Here is a 23,773-nt window from a genome sequence, read left to right as displayed (position 1 = left end):
GAGGGTCGGAAAGGAATCTACGGCTAGATTATGTCTCTACCAAATAAGGCGTTACAGAAGGTAAGTAACTTGTGCATCTAATAGAGACATTTAGCTGCAGATTCCACCACCAACTGATCCACGCCACCAAGAAAACCGCATTCAAGGAACGACTGGACAACAACGCACACAACAGCAAAGAACTCTTCAACATCGTGAAAGAGCTCTCCAACCCCAATGCCGGAAACAACATCACCCCTTCGCAAGACCTCTGCAACTCCCTCGCCTCCTACTTCCACAACAAGATCGCGGACATACACAACAGCTTCAGCACTCAACCGACGCACGCCACGACCGAACCACCGCCCCCCACAACCACCCTCCGCGCCTGGACCCGGATCAGCACCGAAGACACCGTCAACACGATGAACTCCATCCACTCCGGATCTCCGACAGACCCCTGCCCTCACCACATCTTCAACAAGGCCGACGCTGTCATCGCACCCCACCTGCGGGACATCATCAACACCTCCTTCGACATCGCTACCTTCCCGGAGAGCTGGAAGCACGCCGAACTCAGCGCCCTACTTAAGAAGCCATCAGCCGACCCCACCGACCTCAAGAACTACCGCCCCATCTCGCTGCTCCCGTTCCCGGCTAAAGTCATCGAGAAGACCGTCAACAAGCAACTGGCCGCCTTCCTCGAGACGAACGGCTCCCTCGACCTCTCGCAGTCTGGCTTCCGGGCCAACCACAGCACCGAGACCGCCTTGATCGCAGCCCTGCTCGACAACGGAGAAACGGCGGCCCTCATCCTCCTGGACCTCTCCGCGGCCTTCGACACTGTCTGCCACCGTACCCTAGTACAGCGCCTCAGAAACGTCGGAATCCAGGAGAAGGCACTGAAGTGGATCATCTCCTTCCTCGCCGGAAGGACACAGAGAGTCCGCCTCCCCCCGTTCAGATCGGAGGCCACCGAAGTCATCTGCGGCGTTCCTCAAGGCTCCTCGCTCAGCCCAACACTCTTCAACGTCTACATGAGCCCCCTCCCAGCCATCGCACGCCAGCACAACCTCAACATCATCTCCTACGCCGACACCCAGCTGATCCTCTCGCTCACCAACGACCCCGCCACCGCCAGAGCCAACCTACACGAAGGGATGACAGACGTTGCCAAGTGGATGATGAACAGTCGCCTGAAACTGAACTCGGACAAGACGGAAGTCCTCATCCTGGGATCTTCACCCTCCTCCTGGGACGACTCCTGGTGGCCCCCCACCCTGGGCAGCGCACCCAAACCCACAGACCACGCACGCAACCTGGGCTTCATCCTGGACTCCTCCCTCTCCATGACCAGACAAGTCAACGCCGTCTCCTCGTCATGCTTCAACATCCTGCGCATGCTACGTAAGATCTTCCGATGGATCCCCACCGAGACCAGGAAGACAGTCACCCAGGCCCTCGTCACCAGCCGTCTGGACTACGGCAACTCCCTCTACGCCGGAACCACCGCCAAACTCCAGAAGAGACTCCAGCGGATCCAGAACACCTCAGCATGACTCATCCTGGACATCCCCCGCCGCAGCCACATCTCCGGACACCTGAGAGACCTGCACTGGCTCCCGGTCAACAAGAGAATCACCTTCCGGCTCCTCACCCACGCACACAAAGCCCTACACAACCAAGGCCCAGGATACCTTAACGGCCGCCTCAACTTCTACGCTCCCAAACGCCACCTTCGATCGACCAGCCACGCCCTCGCCGCCGTCCCCCGCATCCGAAGAGCGACCACAGTAGGAAGGTCCTTCTCCTTCCTGGCCGCCAAGACTTGGAACTCCCTCCCGACCCACCTCCGACTGACCCAAGACCACCTCGCCTTCAGGAAGTAGCTCAAGACCTGGCTGTTCGAGCAGTAGCAGACCCCCTCCCCCCCAGCGCGGGTGAGTAGTGCGCTATATAAATGTTTTTGATTGATTGATATAAAAGATACCCCAGCAACACCATCCCCAGAGGCAGAACTGCGGACAAGTTTAGACCAGGAAGTCCTGCAGGACAAAGCGGCAAAAAAAGCCATCCCTGAGGACTAGACTATCAAGGTGTGCAACGATACCCACGTTGCTACACCAAGACAACCAACAGCTACTCCACCTACAAGGACGCCATGACTATCTACCACAACCAAATCAGAACGAAAAGTAATTCCATCCACACCAAAATCCTCGCCAACTCCAAGGAACTTTTCAGTGTCATTCGGGAATTCACCAACCCACACAACGAAGCCACAGACATCACCCTGTCCCAAAACCTCTGCAACAAGTTTGGAACCTACTTCCACCTCAAGATCAGAAAACTCGATAACTTCGTTGACCGAGCACAAGACGCCACAGCCAGCCCCCCCACCAGCCAGTCCACCATCTCCAGCTAGACACCTATCACGACCGAGGACACAACCACGACCATGAAAGGCATCCATTCGGGGCCCCTACCGACCCCCCGCACGTCTACCACAGGGCCGCGGACACCATTGCCCTTGTACTGCAATGGACCATCAACACCACCTTCTCTACAGACACTTTCCCAGATGACTGGAAGCGTGCAGAAGTCAGGCCCCTGCTCATGAAGCCCACGGCTGAACTACCGGTCCATCTCACTCCTCCCCTTCGCAGCCAGAATGGAAGAGAAAGCAGTCAACAGAACGCCATCCTCAACCCATCCCAATCCGGATTCCGGAGCAACCACAGCACCGAGACCGCCCTACTCGCCGCCACAGACTACATCCGCACCCTCCTGGACCATGGCCACACCGCAGCCCTCATTCTCCTTGACCTGTCAGCAGCCTTCAACACCATCTCTCACCACACACTAGTCAACAGACTACACGCCGCTGGCATACAAGGAACTGCCCTAGACTGGATCCGCTCGTTCTTCACCGGAAGAAGTCAATGGATCAGACTAACGCCCTTCCTCTCTGCCCCCACAGAAATCACCTGCGGAGTCCCGCAGGGGTCATCACTGAGCCCAACCCTCATCGACATCTACATGACCCACCTCGCAGTCATCGTCCGACAACACTGCCTCAACATCGTATCCTACGCCGACGACACCCAGCTCATCCTCTCACTCACCTGAGATCCCACTACTGCAAAACTCAACTTCCAGAAAGGAATGCAGGATTTTGCAGTCTGGATGACCATCAGCTGCCTAAAACTCAACGCCGAAAAGACAGATTTCCGCGTCCTGGGAACCACCCCTTAAGCTTGGGACAACACCTGGTGGCCCACCGCCCTCGGAAGCCCGCCTACCCTCTCAGACCACGCCAAAAACCTCGGCACCGTACTCTATTCATCACTCACCATGAACCGACAGGTCAACACCGTCACCTCCAGCTGCTTCAACACCTTCCGTATCCTCCGCTAGACCTTCAAATGGATCCCCCCGGAGTCAAGGAAGACAGTCACCCACGCACTCATCACCAGCAGACTGGACTATGGAAACGCTATCTACGCTGGCATTAACAAGTCCCTACTCCGCAAACTCCAGACAATACAGAACATCGCGGCCAGACTCGTCCTCGGCATCCCCCGGCATGAATACATCAGCCAACAACTGCGGACACTCCACTGGCTCACCGTGGAGAAGAGAGTCAACTTCAAGACTCACGCCTACAAATGCATACATAACAACGGACCCAAATACCTCAACGACAGAATAAACTAACATGTACTCAATAAAAACCTCCGATCTGCCAACCTTGCACTAGCGGAAACCCCGCGCAGCCACAGAGCCAGAGCAGACGGAAGATCTTTCTCTCACATTACAGCCAAGGCCTGGAACGAACTACCGACAGACATCAGACGCGCTCCCTCCCTGGACACCTTCAGGAAGGCTCTGGCTCTTCGGCAGAACGGATCTGCATACCCCCCCTCTTCCTCCTCCTCCCCGCGCCTTGAGACCCTCACGGGTGAGTAGCGAGCTTACAATTCCCGGATTGCGACACAGCATGCCCCTGGGTATGGGGAGGTACTGGATGGAGAAGTAGGTGGAGGACAGGGTCTCAAAAAGTAAGTCCTATTCCAAATGGTCAGTGTGGACGGAGGCAGCCCTACCAATGAGTTCGTGGTAGACAGAAGGGAGGGATAGGCCAGGGTACAGGTCGGGATCCCTGGTGGGCCAGCATCATAGAAGTTCCAGGAATCTCCCTGCAGAGGAGTGTCAAAGGTACCCCATCCCTCCATGACTTCCATGTCTGTGTGAGGTGACCCCCAAGTTGCATAGGGAAGGGGGTCGCCTGGAGAAGTGGGTGGGGAAGGTGAGCTCTGTGGAGCAGGGTGAGGTGGCGGGAGAAAGAAGGGAAAGGAGCCTTGTCCACTTTCTTGTGCTGCTTGAGTGGAGGTGGCATGTCGAAGGCTTCTTTGAAGGACAGTTGACCTTTTGACGGCTGAGCAGTAGGACCCAGAGGGCAGGCGAGAATCCGGCCTATGTGGGAATGTATTAGATAGTGTTTGTCAGGCATCGCTGTCCTCTTGCAGTTGGAGGATCAACTCAACGGCACCCAAGCTGAGGCCAATCTTGGTGGCCATCGCCGAGGCTCTTGGGTCAAAAGCCCCTTTTGATCTCGAAGGTGTCCGCTCCAACGGTCGGGTCAGCTCCAAGGCAGGCACAAGTGGTGCTGAAGCAGTCTGCCTTGGCGGTTTCTTCGGTGCCTAACCAGAGTGGAGTGTTTCGTCCAAAGGGATGGCAGTGCCAACCATGACCTGAAGGCAGTGGTGGCCCAGCTGCCCATCTCTGGTGCTCCAGAGAAAGGGGCTGCTCTGCTTGCGACCGGTGTTGAATGAGAGGGAGTCCCACACTCATGGCTGGCTGCGCTGGTGGAGGATCCTCGATCTCCAGATCTGAGCTGGTGCTGTTGCCAGGGAAGAAAGCTTCCTAGTTTCCAGTAGACAGTTGTGGGTGGTGTTTTTACTACCCCCCACACCCCCAATGTCCTCAGGCTGAAGAGATCAGTAGGGTGTTGTTTCCACACATAAGTGACATCCCAAGACTTCAAGTCCAACAGTTGCGAAGAGTTTTCTTGGAGTGGAAGAAGCAGCAGGCGCCAAAGCCAGCTCAGAAGACCAATATGGTTCTGTCGGGTGAGTAAATTGCTTTTACGTAAAGGCTAGATTAGCTCATAACAAAATATAACAAATAAAAAGAGAAAACCTCTCTGACAACAAATATAATTCAAAATGTTTATATGAAAGAGCAAAGTCACATTAAAACACCGGAATTACTTCATTCCATTTCAATTTCAATTATAGATGAAAAAAGTGACTGTTGGTGAACAAAGTGAATAGTGCAAAAATCACCCCCCCTGTCTTGATAAAGATCCGCGTGACCACCAACCGGGGCACATTAGGATCGAAACGTCGACGCACAATACTGGTCAAGAACCTTCCAGGAACGGGCACAGTCACCATCTGTCTCCTTGGAGTATTAACTTAGAACTCTGACCGCCAAAACCTTTTCCCCTTGCCCATTTCTTCCTTGTGTAAATTTTGTATATACTTGTAAATAAGTGTCACTGTGATTTTTGCACTATTCACTTTGTTCACCAACAGTCACTTTTTTCATCTATAATTGAAATTGAAATGGAATGAAGTAATTCCAGTGTTTTAATGTGACTTTGCTCTTTCATATAAACATTTTGAATTATATTTGTTGTCAGAGAGGTTTTCTCTTTTTATTTGTTATGAGCTAATCTAGCCTTTACGTAAAAGCAATTTACTCACCCGACAGAACCATTTTTGTCTTTAACCATACATACCCAGGTTCTGAGGGACACAGGGTTACCCCTTCTTGGTAAAAACAGCTCAGAAGACCGGCATACATTACAGACCTGATGGAGGTCAGTCAGAGGGCATTTCTCATTGCAGCAAGGATAGTAGCAGAATGGCGTCAGTTTCATCACAATGGTGACATGGTGGGGGAGACGCATTCGGGAGACGGAAAGAGACCCCGAGGGGCCTAGGCACACGTGGGGCCAAGATCGATCTGAAAGTCGCCTGGTGGAAGCTTGAGTCAGCGACCCAAGATGAAGAGAAACATGATTGAGAAACAATACCAACTGAGTGACGGAACTCATGTAGATCAAACAGAGCACCGTGACAGCGTCGAACCAGAGAACGGGAACACCTGTCCGAACCAGACAGCAGAAATTTAACAATGGAGTCGATGACCATGCACATTATCAGCAAGAGGAGGAGTCACAGTACCTCGTGACTTGAAAGACTTCTTCAAAGAGAAACAACATGCACACATCCAGGCCCAATAATAGATGCTAGAGATATGCACAGCACACATGCCTCAAACCGTTTTTTCTGATCTTGCGGAGTGATATAGCTCTTTCCATGGGACACCAACATACGTTATACGAACTGGTTAGCTACATATGCGCACTTGGGGGGTCACAGACTTAATAAGGCTACCTTGTGCTAGATGGCACCAAATATAAAGTTCTTAAAAGGGAAAGCGGGACAGGAGAAATGAATTAATGTGACAGACAGCAAGAAAATTAAGTGTTCAAATCATTTGGGTTTTCATTAAAATCAGAAAATCATGCTTACGTTACTACTAACTGCTGGCATACAGATCCATGATCTGTTATTAGCTCATTCAGTTTCAGTACAAGATGTACTTTCCCCTGCAATTCAGACAAAGAAAACCATTAGTACCATTAATATGCAAAAACATCTTATCCACTCATGAAATATTCAGAATAAAATGCTGGAACTTGCAATAGAGATGCATGTCAGAATACATTTTGATTGTCTCAAGTTCTTATCATAAACTTCAAAAAGCATCATCATTTTTTGCCCTGTGGGGTGAATGGCAGGGCTATCTCACCTATGTATTCACTGTAACTCGGCTGCTATAACTTTCACATACTTGCAAAGACTTTAGCTAATACTTCATGTAAAGATCCAGCATAGTGAATAAATGTGTACTTGAACACTGGATCCTCTTGAAATTAATAATTGTCTTTGTTTTTCCAGCTTCGATGTGGAGACAGAATTTTCTATTTGGACACATGCAGGCACTGCCTCCTCTCATCACAGTCCAAAAACCAAGAAAATTGGTATTGCTTATTTCTAGGAAAGGACGGTAACATCGGCCTATGAGGAAGCAAAACGTGTATGTATAGCGAACGTTGAGTAAGACAACAGTTGACAGTAAAAGACACTGGTACCAACTGTTGCATCACATTATAGGTCAACATGCACCGTATAATTAGTGCCCAAATTGGGATAGCGGCTATAGGTGGTGAGCAAGGACACTCATTTTTTGGGAACCGAAACACATAATTTATCAAAAGACTGAATTTTAGCAAGAGAAAAAAGCACAAATGGGAGAGAGGAAAACGGTGAGAAATGAGGAATGAAAAAATGTGCAAGCATGCGATAGCAATGCATGAAGTGTATGATGGTGCAAGAAATAGGCCTGTTTTTCAATCAGAGGTAGGCAACCTTGGTGTTCTGCAAGCATGGGAATCAGCAGCCTCAGGAGTGTACTAGTACTTGATTTCACAAAGGTTGTAATTGACTCCCTTAAAATTGGCGCCAAGAGACGTGATGTACAACTCTAGACAAACAACTTTGCTCTTTCATCGCAAACTGTTGATGCACTGTTATGTTTGATTAACTCTTTCTGTGCATCTGTGGATGACAAACCTCAAATCATATACTAAGAAATTCTAATTTATGTTCCTGGGAGGTGAAAGGAAGGTTCAAAAGGATAATTGAGACAAAGGTGGAACAATGTGTGCTAGGATCGTTCCAGAGGAAGAGATCTCTTGTTACAGGGCCAACCGTCCTTGCTAAATTCCTGGATGGCTTGGAAATAATGGACACTTGGAGGGCCCTACTCTCATGGGAAAAAGGGTTTACATATTACTCCGGAGCCCACAAGACATTCTTTCGACTGATTGCTTATTAGTACCCAACCCTGATATGCTTAGACTGACAGAGGTGAATATTCTTGCTTCGTCTCCTTGACCACTACCAAGTTGAGAGTAGGCACTGGTTCGGCCATAAGGTTGCGAAAAGGCGGTGCTGCATGGATCATTCAAGACTTAAAATTACATATACAAGATACAGTCACCTCCTGTATCGAGAGATGAACCAACACTCAATAGAATCCCTGCGACCCTATGGGAGACGTTCAAGGCCACAATATGATGGGACATCGTTTGTTATGAGGGAAGATGACAATGTAGGAAGCAGTAGCAGGTGATAGGACTAGAGACCCGGGTGAAGAAACTGATGCTACATTTGGGTCCCGACTTATGCCTAATGCTCATACATGATGCCGTCAATCTGGTAGGCTTCATGAGGGATCTCCCGGCTTGGGAGCTGAATAGGGAAGAGAACAGTGATTTAGAGGGTGACATCACAGATAAGGAGCTATCATCAACTGCAGCCATGCAAATCCCTAAGACCAAATGGCTTCCAGGTGGAATAATTTAAACTCTCAATACCTACACTTATAGGGCCTTTGTTTGGAGTGGTTCTGGAGGCATAGCAGAGGAGGGCAGCTCCAGGTGGATTTGCGCATGGCAGAGATAGTCGTTATTCACTGTAGGAAAATGCCTCTTTTTGTATGGTCAAATTCTTTTCTGGAATGATGATGCTGGTTTTGTGGCTGTGCACTGGGACTCTGTTAACCAGGCTACAGTGCATGTGATCTGAACCCTAAAGCAGGTACAAATTGACTACACTCCTGATTGACATATTTATATACTTATAACGAGTGTATAGTGTACAAAAGTGTAACCTGCGCTTATAAGTTAAACGTCACTAGTAAACTTCATGTGCCATTACTTAAGTGACAGTACAAAGCATGTCTCCAGGCCTGCCCCGGCAACGTGGGTATGCAGTTTTAAAACTGCCAATTCGGCCTGCCAAATAAAACCTCCTGTCATGCCTAAACCTTCCTTTTTAATACTTACTTTTCAATACTTATATAATATGTATATTCAATGTTTTACATGTCCTGGCAGTGAAAAACTTCTAAAGTCGTTTTTCACTGTGGTAAGGCTGGCTCTCCAATAGAAAAGCACGGGGTTACATTAAAACACCTCATAATGCTTACCTTCAGTTTGGGAGTATCCAGAAAATGATTCATTCAACCTAATGGTCAAGTCAAATTTTATATTACTATTTTGAAAATTACATTTTAAAAAAGTTCTACTTTTCCTGCCTAAGCCACACGTGCCTGTCTGCCAGTGCTCAGTGTCACACAAGTACTGAATTTCTTTTTATAAGGTGTGAAGGGGCTCCCAGAGCTGAGACAAAGTGTGAGGGGTTGACCTTCCCCAGACAGGATGACCTGAGATTGTGGAGAATAGAGTTGGTGAAGTAACCTCGATGTTTAAGATGTGGGGAACACAGTGCCTTGTCAGACGGACTCTTTGTTCTGATGAGATCCATGTAAATGTACCTGTTGGTCGAAACATTGACACAAATGGGGCTTGCCCAATACAGAATAGCTTCCTATCCAGGATCAGCAATAACACTGGACTGCATATTTTATCTGTGTGTGGGGGGGGAGAGAGAGAGTGTTTTTTTAATGGTGTTCACTACTGCACTTATGAGCACTGCCGCCATCCATACTTTTTGATCAATATTTAGCTTTTTCTCTGATAAACAATAACTACAAATGATCAAGTTCACCTTGTTACTTTAACTTCATGGGTTATTTTGATTGATACCCATAGAACTATTTGTCCTGTATTCTAGTATACCCAGAAGGTTCCGGTATTTAGGCAGATTGGAGTTTGGTGCTGTGTATCTACCATTCTAATCTGTATCACTAATCTTAGTCAACCTCTGTAGCATGCTTGCACAGGTGTCTTCTAAGCTAAAGATGGCTTTCACACATAGTTCATCATCTCTCTAGATATGCAGAGAATGTTTGCATAGGTTGCTAGGGGGAAATTACATTGAAAACAAATCAAGGTGGAGGCTATGAGATGTGGGAAGTCCAAGTAGGATACAAAGGCAGACTGAAGGGGGGATCTAGAAGAAGACCCCAACAAAAATGGATTTATTCATTTATTAATTTAGTTGTATGTTTTATTAAGAACAGATGATGGCTGTTAGGATGTCATGGTTTGGAACACAGAAAGTTAGCCTTGCTAAATGTTTCGTATCTTAATACTTAAAACTTTAATTCTGAAAATTAGGCTTAAAAATCATTATGTAATTTCCAGGTAGAAATAATCATGTACTGAAGCATCCACCTCCCAGAATATAAACATTTGTACTCGTCAATATTCACACATAATTGAGAAAATATTGCTTCTACCTAGATAGCAAAACATGTCGTTTCTGCAGCGAGTCTTGGGCCTAGTAGCACTGGGTCATACATGCATTGTAAGTGATACTTAGTAAAGCAAGCATAGACAAGTATGGGTGCAATATATTATTGACTGTTTTCTGCTCCAAATAATACACAAGTGCAATGAGTCGTACATTTACATTGCCTATGGATAATGATGAACGTGGTTCACAATTGTATATGTGATTTATGAAGTCATTTGTGGCAGATGCTCCACATCTAGCCTCATGTCAATCATAAACAAGCATTTACAATGCAATGGTCTCGGCATTATTAAAGGTAGAGCTATTGGCATTGCTCCTGATTTTTTTTTTAAATCATAAATAAATGGCATTGTCATTTACATTGCCAATAGCTTAATCGTTAAATAGATGGCATTGTCATTTACAATGCCGCTAGCTTAATTGCTCGCAAATGCATGACCTATTGCATTTACACCCACACAGAGCTACACACACAAAGCCACCCACACACACATACAGAGCCACCCACACAGAGCCACCCACACCCGTTGGAAGCTGCGTGACTCACCTGCGGCCTTCAGCCAGTACCGCGTCCGTGCTTGGTGCATCGGTGGGCTGGGCGGCACCAAAGCCGACAGAGGGCCAAGCACTTAAACAAGAGAGGAGCGCTCCACACTGCTCTCACACTGCTCTTTCTCACACTGCTGTCTCTCACACACACACTGCTGTTTCTCTCACACTGCTGTCTTTTTTACACACAATGGTGTCTCTCACACTGCTGTCTCTCATACACACAGCTGTCTCTCACACTGCAGTTGTGGGATGTGGGTTTCCAGCTAATATCTGGAGGGTGGGCGCTGCTGCGTTTCATGGGTATCTCTTAGACATGCACTCATATGTAAATGCCTGTTCCGTTTTAGCAAATTGAGCAGTCCTATAAAACAAAACACTACACCCACAGGCACTTTATTTATTTAAAGACGTTGTATATTGAGTGCTCAACCAAAAAAAAAAAATCTCTAACTGTGAGCAACATGGGGATGGAAGTAAGCCAAACGGAGTGATGGAAATAGGCTGTGCTCCATGGGAGGGACAAGCATAAGATGGAAATGCTGAAATATGGAAAAATATTAAATAAGGAGCAAGCAAATAATAGTGACAATGAATCCAACGAACGGTAACCAATAGGCAGGCAGCAAGCCGCTGTAAGGTCTTGTAGGTCCACAACAGGCCTTTCACAGCCCAACAGGCAAGACCTAAAAAGGACTGTGTCATACCCCAAGGGCCGGACTGGCCGTAGCAGGACGGGCATTTCCCCGGTGGGCTGGATGGGGGAGGGATGGTTGGTTTTGTGCCCGTCACGTGGGCTGGTTATTGGGCCCCTGTAATAAAAGAGAGGTCGGTGCTGCTTGCTAGCACCCCCCCCTCTCTCTTCCAGGGCCGGTCGAGCAGGTCTGGTTGCTGTTCCCAGTCCAGCCTTGCAAACCCCTACAGCACAACCTCGAAAAACACATGGAAGTCAATGACTCAAGGAGCTTGACCAAAGCCCACAGCTGGCTGTCCTATAGTGCTGTTTGTAAGAATTGGTTACATGAAGGATACAGACAACTTCTCTTTGCATCGACCTGAAATTGAGCATTACAACATGTATAACTCCATCCTGCCTTGCGCTGTCTTAATAAAATAATCATATCCCGGTATTTGTAAAGCACTAACTAAGCACCCCTAAGGCGCTGGGGGCCATGGAGAAGGTTAGGGGTGCTATTGCATAGATGGTGCTGAGCAGAGCTGCCCCCGGGGCCGGGGATTGAGCAGTGAGCCACGGGCTCCGGAGTCAGCCACCCTGGCCGCTGCGCCACACCTCTCTCGCGTGAAGGGAGATGGAATTTCCTTTTGAACTGATGTTCCAAACGAACATGGTCATTTCGCAGGTGGTATTGCTGCACTAGTGTGTACCAAGGAAACCTTTTGCCAGGTCTCTCATGGAGGCTTCTTAGGTCCGCATCTTATTCTGGTGAAGAGCTGAGCCGGGACGGTGCCTGGGCCAACCATGGAGAACCCCTGCGTTTTCCCTGTTATGGCCGCCTTGGCCCTCTGCCTGGTGCCTTCCTCCTCGGCCCTGCCCACTGGGGCGCCCCCGTCTGCGTGCGCAAACAAGACGCCCATGCATATAGAGGTCGTGCCTCGGGCGAGCAGAGCCCCCTACACTATGAAAATAACGACGCCTTACCAGATCGGCCAACCAGTGAAAGGTAACACTTTTGTATTTCTACCTATTCGACTTACGTCAGCAGTAGTCAATCAATCAGGATATGTAGAGCGCGGCTGCATCGCCCGTGGGGGTCTCGAGGTGCTGTGGTTCAGCTGGAGAAGATGACAGACAGGGGCAATGTCCATTGGTTACAGTTCAGGCATGGCTGATTCGCCCTTCATGCTTCTGAGGCGAGCAGAATGAGGAAAAACCCTAACTCGGTATTGGTAGTATGTTACTTCAGGTTGTTGAATATCAAAGCTTTTTGGGGGTGGGGGGGTATTTTTAGTGGGGATGGGCAGTGGAAGATTTAGAATAAAAAGATTTAAAGACAGATCGTTGGTGGCACTTTACTTATTTTGCAATATTTGTTTTTTTATCAGGTTGCCGAGCAAGTGTATGTGTTCAAACCACATAGCGGTATCGGAAGAGCTAATAGCGCAACTTCGTTCTTTTGTATTTTCATACTACTGCTGATGGTTGCTGTGGTGTAAACGTAGCTCCAAGAAGCAGCGCACGGTATTTTGAGGAACTGTTTAAACTCAGAAAGAGGCATCTCTTATATGAGGCTCTGATCACAGAACAGTATGCGGCAGTATTGGGGGTGGGGGTAGTTATATATGCTGTGGACTCCCGGTCGGCCCTGCTAAACTATTAATACGATGGGGAGCGAATGAAGCCACATTTTTTAAACTAAGGGGTGAATTTACTGAAGATTTGTGCGGGAACTTGCCGGGCACACCATTATAAAGGCCAGGGAAACCAACCCTATAACATAACAGGTAAAAATAAATGGCATTGTCATTTACAAAGCCAATAGCTTAATCTCTCGCAAATGCGACACCTTTTGCATTTGCACCCACACACACACACACACACACAAAACCGGGTCACAAGCAGGCAACAGAGGCACACACAAAACCGGGTCACAAGCAGGCAACAGAGGCAAGGACCAACCTCCTTTAAGCTTAGGATGTCAAGATGAAATAGGAAGCATCCCAACGATTTTTCAGTATCTATGAACGTAAAGAAAACAACCAGGAAGAAGAAATAGGACTACAGGTTATACATTTTTCTTCATTGCATCATCACCGTGTCAGATGCTGCTGATAGGTCCAATAGCATTAATGCCACATTAAGACCGGCGTCTAAACTCAACTGAATCGCTTCAGCGATTTCTTGCACTGCTGTCTGTGGAAAACGAATTGAGAAGGGTGTAGCAGCTTGCTATCTATCGGCCAAAAATGTATTAAGATGATGATTAACACATTCATCCAGGATTTTTGCACCGGTACGGAGAAATGAAACAGGTGAAAAATTGCCTGGTAGTTATGGGTCTGCAGTTACCTTTTTAAGAAGGCGAATCACATTGGCTCTCTTCCAGGCATCAGGGATAGCATGTATTTGAAGTGAGATAGAGAACAACTCCTGATAAGCTGGGGTAATATGCCCAGCAACCTCCGCCAAACTATGTGGGGAAATGGGTCTTCAAGTGAGCCTGACTTGCATAATGACACCTGCTTCTTCACATCCTCTAATGTAGGGCGTACAAAGAGTGACAGTTCCTTCACTAACGTTGGCCCTATAATATCAAAAACTGCGGTAGCAGCCGCCAGAGAGTTGTAACTTCCAAATAAAAATAAGAAATATAAAAGTGAAAGAATGGCTCAGTAGCCCCAACACTGGAATGCACTCCTTTCGAGATGGCTGTGTACATGTGAAAAGGTAGAATGGCATCTCCTACAGTGCTAGATAGCCAATGGATGGACGGGTTTGAGCCATTGTGACAAATTACTTGCACCCATCATGCATGGTGGGCAGAAGCAAAAGGTGAATAAACTTGAACAGACCAGGGGAAAAAGAGGGCTGACCGAAAGCCCCTGTACAACTGCATATATGTACGGCTTTTTTATTATGAATAGTTTTGAAAAGAAGAGCCTGGCGAAACAGCTAACACTCTCTCGATAACTAAAACTGGGAAGAACTCCATGAAATATGAACCCTTCAAATATTTTACAAAAACACAATTTCCCATAGGTCAGACATGTTACGTCCCAAAGTGTAGGTTTACTTTGACCTTGATTAGATGGTTTATTTATTGTTGCTGCTCATTAACTATTCCACCCGATAGCTTTACCTTGTGCATTGCGCTCACCTTTGACATCTGCCACATACTTCCAGTCAAGATATAAACTCACATGAAAGGTATTTGTACTTTGTCTTAGACCTCACCTGTCTATCCCAAGTAGCACTAACAAAGGCTCTGGGTGTCCCACAGATGCCCCGAGGCGGCTATAAAACCTAGAATAGGATCGGAGCATCCAAACAGGAAGCTAGAAAGAAAATAAGGAAATGTTTCCCAGCATGCGTAGTATTTCCTACAGAAGACAAAGGCTTCACCAAGCACCCGTGCAACAATTTGCAAATTCCACTAAACACTCAACGGTATTATCAGTTTAGGGTGGACTGCTCCACACTGGTATTAGCATAAGGTATTGGCTTTGTATATACATTAGTTGAATTAAGAACTGGTTAAGATGGGGGAGATACTGGAAGATGCAGACAATATCTTGCATTCTGGGAACATGTCCTGAAGGCTGCAAAGGTCTTAAGTTTCTCCTGTGGGATCTCTCCCTCACTTAGAAGTAAGGCTATTTGTTAGGAATTTATTGCAATCTGGTGCCCTCCCATGGTCCCTTGTGGTGGCACCATATGGCAACCAACTACAATAGTGTAACCATAGCATTGGCGCTTGTCAACAGAACTAGGATCAAGGGACACGAAAGTCTTCTCCGGAGCTTGGTAGCAAAGGTGGTGGGACTAAGATGCTGCTGTATAGATAGGATGCTCAAAAAGATGCAGCATTTTCTCAACTGCAGAAGGGGGGTGTATTCAGGACTTTGGTATGTGTGGGTTGAAGTTGTGGCTCAGATTCACCAGGAGAGTGTATCCAATCACTGCGGAGCAGGTAGTTTCCCTGAGGTTTTGAGTGTACCATCCAATTGTTGCTGAGCAGGCAGCTTCGTTCATGTTTTGCGTTGCAGCATTGCAAATTGGGTGCACATATTTACAGAACTTGCACGCCTGGTGGGCAGGAAAGGCACGGACAGCGGGAGGGGGGCAGGAAAGGCACGGACAGCGGGAGGGGGGCGGGAAAGGCACGGACAGCAGGAGGGGGGACGGGAAAGGCACGGACAGCGGGAGGGGGGCAGGAAAGGCACGGACAGCGGGAGGGGGGGCAGGAAAGACACTGACAGCGGGAGGGGGGCGGGAAAGGTTGTTGCTGAGCAGGCAGCTTCGTTCATGTTTTGCGTTGCAGCATTGCAAGTTGGGTGCACATATTTACAGAACTTACACGCCAGTGGTTTATTGACACTCCGACACAGCATAAGAGTTACTTAAGAACAAAGCTGCTAGTTTGTGTTGCTTGCCAGTAAGAGATGACCGCCTTTTGGAAGATTCTAGTTTGAGAAATTGTGCTTTCATAGAGACCTTCCTGGTTAACGGTTATGAGCCGCAAACTTTTCTGTGAGGTATTAATTCGCACTGAACTGTAAATTTTGTACACTCTGCCCTTCTGATGTGCTTCTGGAGCACTCTCGCTGGTGTTATGCCTCAGGTTCTTTCATTGATTTAACTGTTGAAGCTTCCAACAAAAAAAGGCGAATATTCCAAAAGGTGAATTTGAACAATAAAGGCATAAACAAAAAAAGAAGACAAGGAAAGGCACGGACAGCGGGAGGGGGGGCAGGAAAGGCACGGACAGCGGGAGGGGGGGCAGGAAAGGCACGGACAGCGGGAGGGGGGCGGGAAAGGCACGGACAGCGGGAGGGGGGGCAGGAAAGGCACAGACAGCGGGAGGGGGGGCAGGAAAGGCACAGACAGCGGGAGGGGGGACGGGAAAGGCACGGACAGCGGGAGGGGGGACGGGAAAGGCACGGACAGCGGGAGGGGGGCGGAAACGGCAAGAAAAAGCACTCACCTGGACTTCTTCCGGCGGCGGTCGGCCTGCAATGACCAAAACAAACCTTCCCCCACAAAAAAAATAGGAACCGCCCACCACCGCAATGACGTTGTCAAAGGGGCAGGATGAGTAAAAATGGCCAGAACGCCCCCGAATCTGCTCCGCAATTGACGGACAGATCTCTGTTCCAATGGCTAGCCTCCATTTATGGAGCTAGCCAATGGAACAGAGGGGCGGGACATGAGTACACATCTCTAGACATAAGCTTTCGCCTTGCGCAGAAAGTCTGCTGCGCAGCCTTTCGGCGAGGCGAAACCGAATAAAAAAAGTAAGTGCCATGCCCAACTTATTGAGGATCACACCACCCACTGCCCCTGTGAGGTTTTCTAAATGCCAGTTCCGGTGCACCCACTCACCATCACACAGATACAGGTGTTACCCTGTGGACGCTTCCCGGCCACCTCGCACTGTATGGAAGGACTAGACGAGCCAGTTCGGTATGTTTTTTAAGTATATGGACCTGGAAACACTTGGCTGGTCTTAAAAACAGATAGGCATCCCCACCACGTCGTAGAGTGTCATAATGAAGGGCCGGTGTTTATAAATCGGTGCCAGTGCCGAGCACCAGCTAACACTGGCACAAATTAGGCGCTGATAACAGGGCTGATTTGCCAATGTTTTACATGTGCCTTCATGCACATAACACAGCACAAAAAGTAGTGTGCATTTATCATGCACTGTGAATCCCCACAAACACAGTGCACAATTGTATTGTACCCCATCAGGATCTGAGCAAACCTTAGCAGATCTAGGAGGACACACCAGCAGGTTCATGGGAGGGGCGAAGCCAAACCCGAGCCCGGTGCCTGACTTGGCTCTACGAGCCACAGCAGGAGTCAAAGCTGCTTGCAATATATATCCACTCTCACGATCCCTTTCTGGTTTGTCCATCTCTTTCTCCTACCGCCTTTCTCTTATCTCTCTACCCCTGGCACAGGTGGTGCCCAGCAAACGTCACGTCCCTCCCAGCCCGCTCTCTTCCCAGCTGGCACACTGGACTCCTGTGCCTGCCCCTGTGTCCTCTGTTTACCCAATCTTCTGCCCTCTGAGCGCTTTATTTAGCTGTGGCCGCGCGCAGCGTTGCTGCCTAATTGTTTCAATTGCAGCCTCTAACTGTGTAGTTACGATTTAAAATGCCCAGATTACGCTTCTATTAAGCGAATGTTCTTCCTGTTTGCCGCGGGGCGGGGGGGGCCTTAGATAAGCGCACAACGTTAAAGATTGTGAAGCATCCATCTCTGTCACCGGGCCCGAGAGCTCCACTTTCATCCCTTAATGGGAAGCACTGTATTAATGTTGGCGGGATAGGAAAGCGGGGAGAAAACCTGCATAATAGAACACAGATTTATCCCCGGAGTCCGACTTGAGCTATGTAGGGTAGACTGTCCCACGCAGGAGAAAGATGGCGCTCACCCTATTCGAAATGTGATCAGAGTTAAATTCAGTTGCGGGCCGTACTGTGTGAAAATGTACTGGAACGAGCGAGTGAAGACGTGGTATGATGGGAGACAAAACACAGTATTGCTTATTTTGATGCACACTTCCAGCGGGGGGCAGGAAAAAGACACGGCAGGGAACGAGGACAGCAGCGACCTACCTCACCTTAAGGAGCACGAAAATGGCAGCCGCAAGCTTCCGAAATGTTCGAATTCGGGGCGTGTTTAGGCGTTCAGAGTGACGTCTGACGTCACAGGGCGAAAGAACGCCAAAAACACGCCCCCGAATCCGAAAGAGACGGGGCTTGTTTCGAGTGACTCCCTTCTCCTCCTCTAGTGGGAGAGGTGTGGCGCCGCGGCCAGGGCGACTGACGCTGGAATCTGGGGATCAGGGTTCGATCCCCGGCTCCGGCGGCAGGTTAGCCCAGCACCATGTGACTATGGGCAATAGCTCGCTTATTCTTCCAGACGGCCCCCAGCGCCTAGAGACCCTTACGGGTGATTAAGCGCTTTACAAATGTGGATTATTATTATTATTCTCCTCCAATGGCTGGCCTCCATTTAGGAAGCCAGCCAATGGAGGAGAGGTGGAGTACAGAGGCGGGTTCAAGCCCCGTACTCAAAATCATTAAATCTCCGACCGGAAGCTGGCAAGCCAGCATTTCCGGTCCGAGACCTAAAAAGCACTGGACTATATATGTTTGATAGGTGAGACAAAGATTACACATCCAGAACAGCATGCTCATGAATAACAGATGAGCCACAGAGTTGGGTTACAACAGTCATTATCTAAATCAGTGCAGCATACTGTACAAATAATTGTGGTGGCAACTTCAGGGGCCTTTCAACTTCTGATATGACGTGGGCACTGGACGTCTTGCACAGAAAAGGATCTATATAGTGTGGTGTGAGAATAAGTTAATATAGCTGTTGTACAGCTCACAAAGCAGTGCATTTCCATAGTCGTGTTTGTGCACACATTGTTCTCAAGAATATTTGTGAAGCCTTTGAGCAATCAAAAAAAATCATGGGTTTTTCAATGCTATGCAACAAAGCACCAGTCGTCTCAATATGAGGATTTTATTTGATTTTGTTAGAACATGCCATACTAATGATGCATTTGCTATGGTCTTGAAAGGATAGCCCCAGAACAAAATGGTCCCATGGGGGAGAAGAGACTGCATTCCTTTAAGACAAAAAAATTAAGTTTAGTGCAAATCACTACAAAGACCCTCAGTATCAGAGACCCAGCGATTACAGCTCCGGAGCAACTGGGTGTGTGTGCCCAACTCATTATTCCAACCATTGAACAAATAAAACACTGGCCCAGCAGTTGTCCCCCTTTAACAAAGTTCTCCAGGTTTTAGTGAGTGACATGTGCAGAAAAACTGCAATATTAAGAGTTGTGTTGCTTGTAAAAGGGAAATTATACATTTTTGGCAAATTGTATATTTTTGGCACATTAACCACCATACTAACCTGTAAAAACTGAACGGGGATGTAAAACATTAACAGAAAAAACAATCTTCAGAGAAGGTATCTACCTGCGCAGGATTTAGTGCTTAATTTGTGCCAGTGGAGGCAGTACTCATTTTTGGGGACTGGGACTTCTGTTCATTACAAGACTTGGCACAGATTAAGAAAGACAAAGGCAGAAAGGGGGACGGGAGGAAGATTTGGAAGATGCGACAATGATGAATGGTGAAAGCAGGGATGAGAAAGAACCTGCAATAGTGAGCTTAAGAGATAGGATGGGATCTAATGGAAGATAGAAGCATAAAGTGGAACCGAGGATAGGCATTCTTGGCATTTGGCGACCCGACTCGATTACCTCCTAGATTTACCAAAGCTGTGGTAACAAAAATCAGCATTTGAGTTGCTCAACATGAAAAACGGAGTACAGTTTTATACAGTATGCAAAATGTGCGCTCAATTAACTCGTACATCAAGTCTTCACCAAACAATATTTAAATGAATTTATCATATCAATGTACAGATTTACCTGGACTTCTGAATTTGAGTCCACTGGCTGGAGGGGAAACCAGAGTTCTTTGCCACTGTATTTACACAACTCTTCTTTCTTTATGGCTACTTTCCCTTAAAACAAAAATACAATTATTTTAGAGTGTGCCTTGTTTGATTTAAGGAGTGTTTTGAGAAGAGATGCCTTGCAGTTGTGACACTTGTAAAACAGTACATATTAAAGTAAGCAATTCATACAGTTCCTGTTGGTTGATTTCCTCATTTATTTCCCAATACTGTCTAGAAATAAGAGTAATCAGAATTTGCTAAGCGTCATCATTCCATCCAAGCTGCACTGAACAACAAGAATAACCTTTTATTGCATGTCAAAAGTAGGGAATATTTTCAACGATTATAGATTAAGATCTAGATACTGATTATATCTATACCCACGGAGAATACTGTGCTTCCTAGGCCTACGGAGCTGTGCTTGAATGATAAAAAAAACAAGATATGAAGTACTTGAGGTTTATTATAAACTTCATAGAACTATGGCTTGATTGTTGTTTCTCCAGAGAAGGAAGTGGTTAGCCTGAAAGAGGCTGGTTTTATTCTGACTCCCTTACAGGTCATAAATAACTCAAAAAGCCCTTATCGGGAGTACAAGTGTTAGAAAAACTTCACCTTTTAAAGGAAGCTATACATTGTGTGTAGATTGTTGAGGAAGCTTGAACTGAGCACCTATTTTGATATGAACTAGCGGCTTTCTTGTCAAGTAGTGATTTGAGTCAATTTTGAGCATATGGTGTCTCAGTTATTATGGGTACTAGAGCTCTTCAAAACTAGCAAGGAGTTATTTCTGCTGTTTGGTGGATGTGCCACTGTAAATCCTGCACGTTTATAGAATATGCCCAAAATACTCCGTCTTATGTTTGCTTCATCCAAGGAATTGCTGGCACTAGATAATTCACAAAAAAATCTCCAGGCCCGTCTAGGGTACTGCTTGACCTATTAAAATACTAGTCCTGAGCTTTGAACTACAGTGGCAACTCAAATCATGAACTCACGTTCCCTAATCATGGAATCATCGTGTCGTGCCAATTTTTAACAAGAATTGGCATTGCCAATTGGTCTGGCTTTCAATTTTGCATCATAATGTGAAGCATTACAAGTAGATAGCATGGGATGAATGTGAATTTGTATGGAAGCAAAGAACTGTAGAATAATATTGGTGTAGGTGAAAAGATTAGGCGACAGTTGCACAGTAAAGCCAGACTTAAAAATCCATGTAGGGTAAAGATGCCCTCCCCCTATCTGTACTGCTGCCAGAGAATACACCATAACTTATCAAGTTATCTAAGGCAATTTAATAGCATTCTAATGTCATGAGTGTGCCCCAGCATGTTCATGCTCAGGCAACTGGATAAACACATAACATGATCACAGCTGTGTGGATGGCAATAGCTTTTTTTGTGGAAGCTCACAACTTCTGCTCAATCAAAGCATGTATGCCTGCCTACCAACAGGTGTGCAGAGACCAAGCCCTCTGGCGACAGCTGCACAGGCAAGCCAGACCATAAAAAGAGAAACAGAAGGACTGTGCATTCTACCATCTGATTTCACTTATCAACGTTTCGATAAATTATTTAGGTTGGTTATTGCTTGAGAGGATGTTTTTTGGTACCAAAGAACAGTGTCTGAAACTTAGTTATCGCTTAAAAGTGCCTAACTGCAAAGCCTGGAGCAATGCATCTTACCTTTCCGGATGACCATCTGCTTACAAACATGTAAATAGGGCCCATTTAAGGACTATCCAGGCAGAATGTGGGCTGGATCAATGTTTATTAGATCTGCTAATCAAAATCCTTTGACATCTTCAAGCACATGTAAGATTTGGCCCTTTGGGGAAATGTACTGTCATTTGATCTTTCGAAGGTGTCTGTCAAGGTTCTGCTCTTCAATCAATCTGTGCCTTAATTGACACAAGAGCAAACATAAATAGGGGTGATAGTAACCATCTAAAATAGGGGACAGCTATAGCTTCTTCTGTACGCTGATAATGCAGTCTTGCTAACGAAGTTGATTTCAATGGATGCCACCACCTCGGAAATTCATCATTGTTTGGCCTATTTGGAGCGGAGTTTGACTGTGGCCTTAATAGAACACCCCTTCATCCAAACAGCAAGTTAATGATGCAATATGTTGCTCTGCATCAAGCTAGATAGTAAATTAACTAATTCACAGCTCTTTATGGTGCCACTCATCAGTATCAGTCCGTATCATCACTACGGGCAGAAGAAAATTGCTTTGTTCGAAGGTTTCTGGGTTACATGGAGGATTTGGTAAATGCAGTCAAATTTTATTTGGTAGATTTTTTTTAATGTAGTAATGAACCTGAAGATGTCTCTAGAGTAGGCCTAAAAACCAATATATTGAAATATCCTCTGAGAACACTATGAAGATCCCCTTGCTTAAATATATAAAAGATTTAATAGGTTATATTTGTAGACTGGAAATATTTTTTAAACCAGTGGCATCTTCATCTAAGAATATACTTTTGTACCCGAATGGTGTTTCTTGAACACTGGAAAGCTGTGCACAAAACATCACAGCAGAGGAAATCTACTCTTTGCTTATCTTTGCCTTATGGCTGTTCCTGGTACTAAAACTAAACAAATTATAAATGGGAACACCAATTACTCCAGAAATCTTCTAATTCGTTTAGGCCTTCTTCCATACACGGTAACTTTTCCTTCAGGCTGAATCTCTTCAAAAGATTATATTATTTGCTTTATGATCATACATCGAGGCAAACAACGTGAACAACAACGTGTTTTTTAATCTTTTGCACTTTGTGGAAGGATAAAATCATTTTTGGCTCCAACTTTAAAAAGACTGGCTATTAGAAGTTGCAGACCTGCTTTACTAATTCTACCATTGTCGAGCTCTTGCTATGAATATTACGGCATACCCAATTTTATTTGTGTTTCAATTATAGCAGACGAACGTTTGGGACTATTTGGATTAAATGGCTTTTTTCTCCGAGCTTCTTATATGGTGTATACTAATGCACCTGTTTGAACTTCGTTTATTTCAGATTTAAGTCTTTTCGACGACAAGAAATTTTGATTTGCTTAAATAGTGCTTTATTGTGTTTTTGTACAATGACATCTATGTTAACTGGCTGACACTGAGCTTATTTTGGTCAAGTATATAAATCATACATTTTATTCTGTGAAAACAGGAATACTGTTATCATTACAATGGGCCTAACTAGAACAATGTGCAATACACTGTAGTGTTGTTTATGTTGTAGTCAGTAAATGAAACATGATCTCCCAACAGGCCTGGAAAAGAGAATCCACTGGGCAAAGTTTGTTTTGTTAGATGGCTGTGAGACTGTTCTTAATTTTGCTTCTTTTGCTCTGGTGGGGCAACCTGAAGGCTTGTATCACCTGCTGCATGGGTCAATAAATCTGTAACAACCAAGCAAACAAGCTTGTCTGCTGTGAAGGGGCTCTCTGGAATATATGAATACACGACAGAAACAGTTCACAACGTTTGCTGCCCGTGCCTCTTCTTAGTAAGTGTGTACTCTGCTATTGTGGATTAGAAGAGGACCTTACACTTCAAAAGTTATATTTAATACTTTCTCCTGCATCGCTTCCCCAGCATGGAAAAATAGAAGGCAGCTATGTCTACCTTTGTATGGATCCATTGACAGAAATACATCTGATAGCATTATTCAGGTCTTTATGGAACACTGAAGCCAATCAAAACT

The 23,773-nt window shown here is 46.4% G+C and overlaps 1 protein-coding gene across 1 annotated transcript in view; it reads right to left on the bottom strand.

Annotated features, from left to right (window-relative positions):
* The window catches only part of RASA2 (RAS p21 protein activator 2), a 555,017-nt gene that overhangs the window by 367,833 nt on the left and 163,411 nt on the right, over nucleotides 1-23,773 (bottom strand). The window contains exons 4-5 of the mRNA XM_078666395.1: nucleotides 20,033-20,127; nucleotides 6,585-6,661 (exon numbers count right to left, since the gene is read on the bottom strand). Of these exons, the coding sequence (XP_078522521.1) occupies nucleotides 6,585-6,661; nucleotides 20,033-20,127 (172 nt within the window). The remainder of the gene's footprint in view (nucleotides 1-6,584; nucleotides 6,662-20,032; nucleotides 20,128-23,773) is intronic.

The sequence above is a fragment of the Lissotriton helveticus genome, chromosome 11, assembly GCF_964261635.1.
Source record: "Lissotriton helveticus chromosome 11, aLisHel1.1, whole genome shotgun sequence".
In the NCBI taxonomy this organism is placed as follows: Eukaryota; Metazoa; Chordata; class Amphibia; order Caudata; family Salamandridae; genus Lissotriton; species Lissotriton helveticus.
The sequence above is the reverse complement of the archived record's forward strand: the minus strand, read 5'-3'. Positions and strand labels throughout refer to the sequence as shown.